Raw genomic sequence first — 12,748 nt, forward strand, 5'->3', positions numbered from 1 at the left:
GGAGCAGGAAACAGGAAGTACCCCTACCTGGATGACTAGCTAGACTAGCCAAATCCATAAGCTCTCAGATCACACACATGCACATACATGTGACTTGACACGCACATGAACATGCATACATACCAGGAGTGAGAAAAGACCCAGGGTTTGGGGCCCTAGAATCACTTCCTGAAATAAAAAGCCTGGGGGCTGGGCAGGCTACAGGGAGGAGAGGGAGTGCAGAGATCCAGAGCACAAACCTGGGGAGATCCAGGAGCCTTTGCTGAGCTGGGACCTGTTGGCAAACCTGGGAGGCCCACATTAGTAGATGAGTGAAGCGAGGCTCAGACATGAGTCCTGCACTCAGGAGGCAGGGCCTCTGCGGGCCTGGATGAAGCTCTCAAGCCTGACTCCTCCTCCAGCCCAGTCATCTGCAGAAACTTCACAACAGGAAATGAGCTGAAATAAATTGAACCTCCACTCCCAGGGTTCAGAGGAAGGGCATCTGCGCAGGCTCTCTGATGCCTGGCTTCCTGGAGGAACCAGAGTCTCTTTCACTTTCAAAGAATACATTTGCTTGCTGAGGAGCCTTGGGCAGTGACACGGACATCAGTGAGCTCCATAGAAGAGCAGGGTGAGTAGTGGGAACAAAAGAATCCACCAGTCCATTTGAGTTGTGGGAAGACAAGTGCTGGTCTCACTCTACTAAGCCATACTGTGGCAGACATTGAGACCTCATCCTGAGAGCTAGAACCCAGGCTCCAGCCCCTGCTTGGAGAGTCTGCAGGCCAGCTCTGGTAGATCATAGCTTACTGGGTTCACCTGCATGCATCATGTGCCTGCTCCTGTCTTACACCCTTCTCTCTCCTGTCTGACCTGAAGCTGCTGGAATAAGAGTCATTAATAGTGAGGTATTCAAAGGCTAAGAAATAAATAAGACAAAAGCCATAGTTGTGTGCAGCAGTTCTTGCATAATCTGATACTTATGCAATACAATTTTATTAAAAAGTACAGTATTGTATGAACTAATTGCAGGGAAGAGTGGCCAGGGTCAGCACAGAGATAAGTCAGACAATGTTGGCAAAAATAACAGGATCCCTTAGACACAGATGCCTGGGGGAAGTGTCAGGTCCCCTGTCTTCAGTCTCATCTTACTCATCATAGCCCTGTCTATTAACTGTTTTCACATGTTTCTCCAGAAGTAAATGACAGCAATCACGTGATTCACTGTAGCAGATCAAGTTAAAATTCTTTTCCTGGTTCATGAAGTCACCCTAACCTGCACACCCTTAAACCCTAGGGACAGAGACTAGCCCCACCTCCATCATCCCCCTTTTGCAAGAAACAGCCAATGAGAGAATACACCTCCCTCCACTTTTTTATAAATCTGTCTTCAGGGTCCGGAATGAAATGTTAAACATTAAAGAAGAAACCTTAGATAAGCTGAGAGCCCCAGACTCAGCATAACAGCACACCTGTCTGACAGGAAAGCCAATGCAGTAAGGAGAACATCCACTGACATCATTCATGAAACTATAGAGAACACATCCATTGATAAACTCCCTCCCAGAGTTCCCTCTTCTGCCCTATAAAGCCCAAGCCCTGCACCTGGACACACAGTCTCCATCCCCAGGAGAGCCTGGAGTCCTTCAGTTGTCCTGACCAGAGGACAATTGTCCCTGTAGAGGCTGCTCTGCTCTTTTTTTTTATTTCCATCTTTCCTCCATCAGTTCCAATCAAACACCATTTTGCAACAAAGAAATGGCTGGCAGAGTCAAGGATCCACTGACCTCCTTGGAGCAACAACAGATGGGTGTCGTGGAGCAGTATGGGCCAAAGCTGCACACTCAGGCATTATCTGAGGAACCTATCAACACAAGAGCAGCTCAGTCCCAGAAGGCAAGTGACACAAAGGAGGCTCAACATAAGGGTCAACAGGGCTTGGACCCCTCCTACCACACATGGGAACCATTGTTCATGGAATTCCAGGGACCCCTTTCCCCGTCAGAGGAGGACTTAATGCAAAGTAAGTACACCAAAGACCCCAACTCACCACTACTGTGACCCCTTCATCACCACTGAGCACTCCTGACAGGGATTCCATGGCAGGCTAACCTCCTGTCAAAAGAGTCCCAGGCCCAGGAAAGGCTGGAACAGGAAGGCTTGCAGAAGCCCCAACTGAAACCTAGGGCCACACCCTCTTGTACACCATGCATTCTTATGCCCCCAGCTGGTGTTTACAGCCCCTAGGAAGGAGCACTCAGAAGCTGTAGTGGGGAGAGGCTATAATTCAGAGAGGATCTGAAAATGGGTTCAAGGTTCAAGCCAGCTCCAAAAAGGAGTGCTTGGTGACACTGATGTTACAAAGCCAGACCTTGGATCTGGGCAGAGGCAGACTCCAGTCTTGGCTCTACCCATCAATGGACAAGTCACTTTACAGCCCTCTGCCTTCACCTGGGAAATGGGAGAGTCAACACCTGCCTCCTTGGGCTGTGTGAGTAAAGTAATAATCCACATCAAATATTAAATAGTCTAATATCCAATAAATGTTCAATCGTTATAAGCACAAGCCCATGCAATTGCTGCTGCTGTTATTATAGTTTGAAACCCTGTGGGACAGAAGCTCAAAGACCTACATGAGGGAGCTGAGGCTTAGAGAGTAATAGAGACTCAGGGCAGGTGTGTGAACTTCATGATCCCAGTGCAGAACCATTTCTCAGCACCATTGGTGAGAGAGTCATCCTTCCCATGAGACTGTGAAGAAGGGTGTGAGGGTAAGTAGGTAGGACCCAAGTCTTGCTCCCCTGGCACATACCTTTGCCTCTCTGACAAGCACACAACCGCTTTCTCCTTCCCACAGGACATTCTTCCTCCTTTCTCGGTCCCAGAAGCACAGTTAACATAGAAATCCCTAGCCTGCCCCACTTCATGGAACTACAGAGCCATAAATCTTGGAGACATTCTCAAATGCCAAAAAAAGAAATTGTTAAATCTGATGAGCCTGAATGCAGAAGCAGAGGTAAGCTGAGCTGAGGGCTGTGGGTGGGACTTCCGGTTCACATAGATGTTGGTTCTTTACAGCTAAGCCTCCACCCGTATAGGAACCTGGAATGAAAGACTTATATGGAAGAGCAGAGGAACCATGGTGAGGTGCTCAGAGTTACAAGCTAGAAATGATCCCTCTGGGCTCCACAGTGCTGAAGTTTCATTGACAGATGAGGAAACTAAACCCCAGGGGTCAACAGTAAGCCTATCCAATTGACAGCCAGAACTCAGCTCAGAATCCGAGTGGGCACTAAAGTCCCAGGGGTCATGCAAGTCCTGAAGTTTCAAGAATGTCTAGTCTCTTGAGATGGACCCTATGAAGAGGGTAGTTTTCTGCCTCAAATTCATCTAGTTTCTTCTACTGACTTCCCTTATTTCAACTTAGGCTGGCCACATCCTTGCCTTTTCCTCTTCTCAAGCATCGAAGTAGCCACTTCTCTCCAGTGCACAAGGTCTAGAGAGAGGTTAACTTGTCCAAACTCATAGCACGTAGAGACAGACAAAGGGATGGAATCTAGAACACTGGGAGCCTGAGAAATTATTTCCTTCTCTTTCATCCTGCTGCTATTTGGTGAAAGTCCTGCCCATGCCTAACCCTTGTCTCTCCCTTCAAAGTCCATTCTTCCCACCCCACATTAAGTTATAGAAATGTTGACCACAGAGACAAACTCCATTATCCTCACTCCACCCATCTGTATCACATCTTCATCATTTGAGCCTTCAGGCTGCTTACCCTTAGCTCCACTGCCACCTCAGCAACAAGTGCAGATCTCACATGTTCATGATCCACACAAATCCCTTGCACACAGAGCTTAGGGAAGACTCCATTGATGATATTATAGCAGAGGTTGAACTGTTCATGTCTCTCTCCCCACAAGGGTTCCTCTTATTCTTCCACTAGCATTCTTCTCTCTCCTGCCTTTTCCTACACTGTTTCCAGATACCCAGTTGTTCCATTTAGAGCAATTCCACTCCATCTCCAACTTGTGTGCTCAAGTTTAATTGGCTGTCAAAACTGTGCCTGACAGTAAAGATGCCCACCCATCATGGGATATCACTTAGTAACTGTCAGCTATTATTTGAAATATGGTTCTCAGCCCCCAGGAAGTTCATCAGAATATCTCCATTTTCACCTAGAAGTTTTAGATCAAAAAATAAGAAAAATCATATGGCCTAACACTAAGATTATTAACTATGCAGAGACATATTCCTGTAATCTCAGAACCAGGGAAATTGAGGCAGGAGGAACCTAAGTTCAAGACAACTTGAGCTACAAAGTGAGATCCTATTAAAATTTGTTAATTCAGATGTATTAGTTGCTTGTCATGTTATTGGAACATAATGTCTGACAAACCATTTTAAAGAAGAAAGGGCTTATTTAGCTCACAGATCAAGAATGTAGTCCATGACCCCAGAAAAGCCATAGTTGCAAGAGACTGAAACAACTACTCACATTGTGCTTAGTCAGGAAACAGAGAGATGAATGCTAGTGCTCAGCTCACTTTTCCTTTTTATTCACTCTAGGACTCCAGCCCTTGGGATGGTGCCATCTGCAATTAGGGTGGGCCTCAGTAAACCTAACCTGTCCCTCAAAGTGTTCCCAGGTGTTTGTCTGCTAGGAGATTCTAGATCCTATGGTATAGAAATGCTAGCCAATGCACCATCTCACAGGATCATTGTAAGAGTTCAAAATTCAAGAGTCTGAAGTACACTGGGCGTTGGAAAACTACCTGCTTCTTCCCTGTCTTTTCTCACTGGTAGAGCCCTAATCACACCTTCACCAAGCTTTTTCAGCCACACCCTCAGACCATGAGTTTCCAGGCCAAGAGTCACCCAGTCTTCCAACATCAGAGGGTGTGTCTGAGAACTGGGAACCTCCTTCTAACCCATAGCACAGCAATCAGGAACCTCCTGGGATAAGGCAGCCTCTGCCTGAAAGTTTAAATTCACTATTCAGGTGACATGAGCTTCTTAAGATGACACAAAAACATGAGCAAGACTCAGTTACCTGGGGCAAAGTGCCAGCATAGCACCCCAGATCAAGAGAGCCCTAGAGAGCAGTCAAGCAATCCTGCCCCTGGAGCCTCACTGGGCATGGCACTGCTCCCTGGAGGCCCTTGGAATTAAGGGCAGTGTCTTCTCCAGCACGAGAACACAGCTGGGTTTCTGGGTAGGGAACTGACAGACAGGAGAATCCATTACCACACGATCCCTCATCACTCACCATCTCAAGTGGCCAAGGGGTCATCAGGGGTTTGCTGAGCACCCACTCATGTCAGGCCCTGTTCCCAGGACTTCCCTTGCATCTCACTCACACTTAAATCTCACAAACACTCTTGAGAGAGAGACTGCTGTTGTCCCACCTTGGGGACAAGAAGACCAAGGCTTAGTGAAGTGGAGGTTCACAGTGGAGGAACTGTATTCAGCCTTCACTGTCACTATTCACACACTGAATGCCTCTGTCTCACTCTCTCTGGCTTCAGGACAATAAGGACAGTCACATCAAAGCCAGGGAAATGCATACTAAGGGCCTGACCTTGAGCAATACCACCTCTCAGTACTAGAAGATGCCACCTTTGAAATCTGAGCTACACTCAAAGAAAAGCATTCCTTCTACTGCCAGCTTGCAGTAAACTTGTAGAATCCAGGGCCTTGAAATATGGCCCAGGCTTAAAGTGTATCAACTCACTTAATCAGTCCCATCACTTCCCATTCAAAATAGAAAGAGGGGAAGAAAAATAGGAAGGACTTGAGACATCTTATGGAAACATACAAATGCACTTACATCAATGTAATACAGTAACCTTAGAAATGAAAATGGCAAGTATGAAGCTATGAGGATTAAAGAGTTGCTGTAACTAAACAACCCATTGGATTAGAGGATCCTGGCAGGCAGAGTGATAGGGAAGTGGGTTTCGTATTAGCTAATATCAGCCGCAGAGAAAAGACTGATTGAAAAGGAAGGTACTTTTCATTGATTCTAGGTCCCAATGGGGTGTCTCATCTGAGAACTTGAATAATGTAAAATCCAACAACAGCTTCATTGTAAATGCTCAATCTACATGGCATACTTTGTGATTATATCAAGAGGGAAGGAAACTCTGAGTCAAGTACATGACAGGTGATATCATACGTTTTGTGGGTCTCTGTCACACCTGTACAGCTCTGCTGACACAGTGTCAAAGACAGCCCGGACAACAGAACAACAACACAGCCATGCTGCACTCCAGTGATCCTTTGTTTATTAACACTACTTTTTTGTTTTGTTTTGATGTTTTGCTGTGGTTCTGGGCAATGCTGTAGCTGTGTGGTCGCTACACGTGTGTATGGGTTCATGCTGGTCCGTGGAATGAAGACACAGAGGCATCTTAAGAATAAATCTAGCCTTTCATGGCTGCAGGGGGGTCCAGCCTCAAAAGACTGAAGCACTCTTCCCTTCACCAGGGCATATTTATTTACTCTTTTTTACAGTTTAGATAGTTAATTTCCATACCTTCAAAGCAACTCAAAAGGAGCTCCCAGAGACCAAAAGTCAGGTGCAAATTACTTGATTTCTCAGGTACCTCGGTTTTCCGGGTTTCCTGGACCAAGTTTTGCATAGGCCTTTGATCCTTGGAGGACTCTCTGATCCTTGACTCTCAAATAAGATTCTCATAGGGCGATAAGAGAAACAAAAGGTAAGAGAAACAAAAGGTGTGATTAAACAAAGGAAGGATTAGGGCTAGGTGCTGCTCTCTGGAGCCAAGCCAGGAGCTCAACAGGAATGCCACTACACAATGCCATGCTTTTCTTAATTTCTTTTTCTTTAATTTTTTTCCTTTTGCTTCCAGAGATGGATTCCATGACATTTTCACATACAAACATCATCAAATTCTGTTATTTTTCTCCTGCCGTCCTCCCCTCTGGCCCTCCCTCTCCTCCTCGCCCCTTTCTTTCCCCAGGTAGCCTCCTTCCTTTCATGACATACATGCTGCATTACAGTTTCCTGTCCCCTTCCACTCTCCGCAGATTTTTTCTGCTGATGCAGAAGCCATGGAGAAGTGCTGTTTACTGGCTTATTTCTCATGGCTGGTCAGTCTGCTTTCTTACAGAACACAAGATCACCAACCCATGCATGGCACCACAATTAATGTACTGAGCCCTCCCCCATCAATCACTAATTAAGAAAATGTCCACAGGCTTGTCCACAATTTCATCTTATGGAGCCATTTTCTCCATTGAGGCTCCCTCCTCTCTGATGACTCTAGCTTGTGTCAAATTGACATAAAACTAGCCAGTACAGTAGGACTTCCAGTACAGCATCTTCTCGAACTAAGAAAGCAGGTCCTCAGGGAGAAGGCTTCTGGACCAGATATACCTTGAATCCTCCAAGTCTTGTCTTCAAAGTGTGAGGTGTTTTCAGCAATAAGGACTTACCTTCAACTTCTAAGAGGCAACCAAAGGCAACAGCAATAGCCTCTGTTGTTTTGGGAGCCCCTTGTACCCCATTGATTAACAACTCACAAGGAGGTTTCTCATGCCTGTTACTAGAGTTTATATTAGACAGTCTATGGCTTTAGGGGAAGCAATGTCATCCCAAATGGAATATCTTTATTAATGTGTGTGTATGCATATGTGTGTACCTATATGTATATTTACATGCACTTAGAAGTAATATATGTAATTTTAAGTACATATAGAACAATGTGATTCCCTGAACAATATCCTTAGTGTTGTTTATCCCTCTTCCCTCTACTTCCATATTGTCCTTCCTCCCCCTTCCAATTAAAGCCCCCCCACTTCATTTTTCCCATTTCCTCTTCATAGAATTTGTACCATTTTATTTCCCTCTCTAGAGCTCCTTCCCACCCCATGATCCCTTTTCTCTTCCCTGGTTTCTGCAGTGACTCCAGGTTATGTAATAACATCTGAAGATTTGAACCTAGGAACCACAAGTGAGTGAGAACATGAGTGTGTCTTTCTAGATCTGGGAAACCACACTTAATATAATATTTTCTAGTTAAATCTATTTACCTACCAAATTTATGATTTCATTATCTTTACAGCTATACAATATCCCATTTTGTACATGTGCCACATTTTCATTATCTATTCATCAGTGGAAGCATTTGCATTGTTTCCATTTCCTAGCTATTGTGAATAGAGACTATGACCACAGCTGAGCAAGTTTCTGTGGAGTATGATGTTGAGTCCTTTGAGTATATGCCAAGGAGTGGTACAGCTGGATCAGATGTTAGATCCATTTAAAGTTTATTTTTACAATTTCCTCACTGATTTCCAGAGCAGGTGGGCCAGTTTGCAACCCCACCAACAGCGAATGAAGGTTCCGTTTTCCTCACATCCTCCCTAGCATTCATTGTTTGTTATTTTCTTAATCATAGCCATTCTGACTGGAGTGAAATGAAATCACAAACTTGTTTTTGTTTGCATTTTCCTTATTCTTTGTTAATTCTTTATTATTTTTTTTTCATTCTACATACCAACCACAGATCCCCCTTCATCCCTCCTCCTGATCCCCCCAGCCTTCCCCCACAGCCCACTCCCTATCCCCTTCTCCCAAAACATATGGCCTCCCATGGGGAGTCAGCAAAGCCTAGTACATTCAGCTGAGGCCGGTCCAAGCCCCTCCCCCTGCATCAAGGCTATACAAGATGTCCCACTATAGGTAATGGGCTCCAAAAAGCCAGCTCATGTACCAGGGATAGATCCTATTTCCACTGTCAGGGGCCCCTCAGACCAAGCGACACAACTGTCTCGCCCATGCAGAGGGCCCAGTCCAGTCCCCTGCAGGCTAAATGCCCTAACTGTCATCACAGAGCCTTCATCCAATAACTGAAGGAAACAGATGCAAAGAGCCATAGCCAAGCACCAGGCCAAGCTCCAGAAGTCCAGTTGAAGAGAGGAAAGAGGTATTCAACAAGCGGCATCAGGACCATGATGGGGAAACTTAGAGATGCATTTCCTAATTGCTAAGGAAATGATGAACACTTTTTCAGATATTTCTTCTCCATTTTTATTTCTTCTTATGAGAACTCTTTTCAAATCCATAGCCCATTTTTCAATTGGACCATTAGGTTTTTTTTTTTCATTTTTCTTTATTATTAAGAAAATTTTTACTCACTCTATATACCATCTACAGATCCACCTCCTTCCTCCTCCTACCCCCCCGCCTTCTCTCCCAAGCCACCCCACATTCCCACATTCCCCAAAACAAGGTCTCCCATGGGGAGTCAGCAGAGCCTGGCACACTGAGCCTAGGCAGGTTCAAGCCCCTTCCCACTGCACCAAGGCTGTGCAAGGCTTCACACCACAAGCACCAGATTCCCAAAAGCCTGCCCATGTACCAGGGACAGATCCCAGTTCCCTACCTGGGTGCCCCCCAAACAGTTCAAGCCAAACAACCATCTTCTGTATCCAGAGGGCCTAGTCCAGTCCCATGGGGGCTCCACAGCCACCAGTCCACAGTTCATGGGCTTCCACTAGTGTGGCTGGTCATCTCTGCACATCTTCCCATCATGATCTCGACGTCCCTCACCTGCAGAATCCCTCCTCTCTCTCATCAATTAGATTCTTGGAGCTCACCCTGGTGCCTGGCCATGGATCTCTGCATCTGCCTCCATCAGTCATTGGACAAGGGCTCTATGATGACAGTTAGATTATTCGCTAGACTGGTCACCAGAGTAGACCAGTCCAGGCACCCTCTAGACCACTGCCAGCAGTCCAAGGTGGGGACCATTAATTTTTTGACTCTTGTTTTCTGAGTTCTTTAGAAATTCTACATATTATTCCACTGTCAGATGTATAGATAGCAAAGATCCCCTCCCTCTCTGTTGACTTCCTCTTCACTCAACTTAAATCCAGTTTCAACTCACAGAATGATGGATTATTAACAAGCAATTGAATTTGATGTTCAAATTATGTGCATTTATCTCTAAACCCAGTGCATAACTATTGAGCAGCTCAATGTCTACCATACAGTAAATGAACTCTGTTGGAATGAATTTAGAAGAACATTGCCCTTATGAAGCAATTAATTAGTTTTCCCAATTAGTTGATCCAAATCAATTACACTTATAACCAAGAAAATACATCCAGATTCACTCATGACATATTTATTTCCTCTAAATATTGGGCTTACATGTACCTCCTTACAACTTCCTAAGAACTCAGTACTAAAAGCGTTTCTCGAAACAAGGAAAAGTATTCATGTCTCTAAAAATACATTTGAAAAGATATAACTTCAGAGTTTTGTTCATGAGTCAAAATATCCTGAACTCCAGGCATCTATTTAAAAAATTGTTTTCTAAATGTACAAAAGGGTTTTAGTTTGATGGGGTCCCACTTATCAGTTGTTGGACTTAATTCCTGGGCAAATGGAATCCTATTAAGAATGTCCTTTCCTACACCTATATCCTTTAGGGTACTGCCTATGTTTTCTTCTAGCAGTGTCAGTGTTCAGGTTTCAAAGTTATGTCTTTGAGCCATTTGGATTTGATTTTTGTGCAGGATGACATAGAGGGGTCAAGTTTCATTCTTCTACACGTATGCGTCCAGTTCTGCCAGGCCCACTTGTTGAAGATGTTGTCATTTATCCAGTGTACATTTTTGGCATCTTAGTTAACTGTCAGATGGCTATAGTTTTATGTGCATGTGTGTTGTGAGCTTCTGCTTTGTTCCACTGGCCTACATGCCTGTATTGAGCTCGTATCAAAATGCTTTCATCACTACAGATCTGTAATAAATCTTGAAATCTGGAAGGGTAATCCCTCCAGCATTGTTTAGCTCAGGATCACTTTGGCTATTTGGGGTCTTTTGTGGCTCCATATGAATTTTAGGATTTTTTTCTAGTTGTGTCAAGAATGTTGTGGTGAAGCAGGCATGGTGGCATATGTCTGTAAACCCAATACTCAGGAGGCAGAGGACGGCAGATCTCAGAGCATTCAAGGCCAGCTTTGTCTACATAGTATGTTTCTGGACAGCCAGAGCTATAGAAAGAGACTCTATCTAAAAAAAAGAAAAAAAGAAAAGAAGAGTGTTGTGGAGGGTGCAGAGGCTGGAGAAGTTACTCTGTGGTTAAGAGCACTTATTGCTTTTGCAGAGGACCTAGGTTTAGTTCCCAACACCCACACAGTGGCTCACAACCATCTGTACCTTGAGTTCCAAATTCATTGTTCTCTTCTGACCTCTATGGGCTCCAGACACAAACATGGTGCACATATGTACATTAGGGCAAAATACTCCTACACATGAAATAAAATAATCTTTCTTAAACAGGAAAAAATGTGTTAAAATTGTTTTCCTCTACCACATCCTTTTTTCATTTTTTTTATTTAAAAGTTTTCTTTTTTTTCATTTTATATACCAACCACGGTTCCCCCTCCCTCCCCTCCTACCGATCACCTCCCCACCTTCCCCCCACTCTGCCCCACCCCCATCCACTCTTCAGAGAGGATTTCAAAATTTTTAACAGGTGTTGTGGGCATTCAAATTGGGATTACATTGCATCTATAAATTGCTTTTGGTAAAATGCTCATTTTTGACAATATTCTGCCAATCTACAAGTATGGAAGCTCTTTCCATATTTTTTGTCTTCCTCAATCTGTTCATTCAGGGATTTGAAGTTTTCATTGTAGACATGGTTCAAATATTTTATTTTCTTAGATGCTATTGTAAATGGGAAAGTGTCCATGTTCTCTTTCTCAGCATATTTGTTGGCCATGCATAGAAAGGCTACTAATCTTTGTTAAGTTGATTTTTTTTTTATCCTGCCACTTTAGTGAAATTAGTGACATTTAAGGAAGTCTTCTGGTGGAATTCTTGGGATCTCCTATGTATAATGTCATATCGTGTGTAAATAGAGATGATCCAATTTATTTTCCTTGTTTTCTGTTTATTTTCCTTCTCTTGATGAAATGGGGGGTGGCTAGAGAGGAGAATCAGCAGTTGAGAGCACCAGCTTTTCTTCTAGAAGACCTGGGTTCAACTCCCAGCACCCACATGGCAGCTAACAACTGTCTGTAAATCCAGTTCCAGGGGATCTGACACCCTCTCCTTACCTTTGAGGGCACTGCACATACATGGTGCACAGACATACATACAGGTAACACACACATACACATAGAATAAAAATTACAATAAAATGATTTTAAAGGAAGAAAAGGAGTGGGAATAGGGGACAACCATGTCTTGTTCATGATTTTAGTGGGATTACTTTGAGATTTTTTTCACCATTTAGGAAAATGTTGGCTGTGTGTTTGTTGTAGAAAGCCTTCATTATGTTGAGGTTTAGGTCCTCTGATCTTGTTCTCTCTATAACCTTTCTCATGAAGGAATGTTGGATTTTGCCAAAGGCTTTTTCTGCATCTACTGAGATAGTCATGTAAATTTATCAGGAGGCTTATTTATATGATTTATTATCATAATTAGTTTATATTTTGTCTTAGTGTTTTTATTGCTGTGAAGATACACCTTGACCATGGCAACTCTTATAAGGGAAACCATTTAATGGGGCTGGCTTACAATTTCAGAAGTTTAGTCATTATCATCATGGTAGGACATGGTAGTGTATAGTCAGATATGGTGCTAGAGAAGGAGCTAAGAGTTCTACATCTTGATCTGCAGGATGTAGGAATCTGTGTTCACATGGACATTACTTGAGCATAGGAGACCTCAAAGCCTGTCCCCACAGTGACATACTTCCTCCAGCAAGGCCACAACTACTCCA

The 12,748-nt window shown here is 43.9% G+C and overlaps 1 protein-coding gene and 1 long non-coding RNA gene across 3 annotated transcripts in view; one reads left to right on the forward strand and one right to left on the reverse strand.

The window, feature by feature from the left end:
- The window catches only part of LOC128122491 (uncharacterized), a 48,040-nt gene extending 47,654 nt beyond the window's left edge, over positions 1-386 (reverse strand). Inside the window, exon 1 of the long non-coding RNA XR_008222448.1 lies at positions 240-386. This is a non-coding gene — a long non-coding RNA (uncharacterized LOC128122491). The remainder of the gene's footprint in view (positions 1-239) is intronic.
- A 117-nt stretch (positions 387-503) lies between these two features.
- Positions 504-12,748, forward strand: part of LOC128122708 (NACHT, LRR and PYD domains-containing protein 1a-like) — a 46,264-nt gene continuing 34,019 nt past the window's right edge. For both annotated transcript variants that reach the window (XM_052758381.1, XM_052758383.1), the window contains exons 1-3: positions 504-613; positions 1,710-2,005; positions 2,840-2,998. In XM_052758381.1, coding sequence (XP_052614341.1) covers positions 1,741-2,005; positions 2,840-2,998 — 424 coding nt within the window. In that variant the 5' untranslated portion in view covers positions 504-613; positions 1,710-1,740. The remainder of the gene's footprint in view (positions 614-1,709; positions 2,006-2,839; positions 2,999-12,748) is intronic.

Source organism: Peromyscus californicus, unplaced genomic scaffold, assembly GCF_007827085.1.
Source record: "Peromyscus californicus insignis strain IS unplaced genomic scaffold, ASM782708v3 Scaffold_3__1_contigs__length_106647218, whole genome shotgun sequence".
NCBI lineage: Eukaryota > Metazoa > Chordata > Mammalia > Rodentia > Cricetidae > Peromyscus > Peromyscus californicus.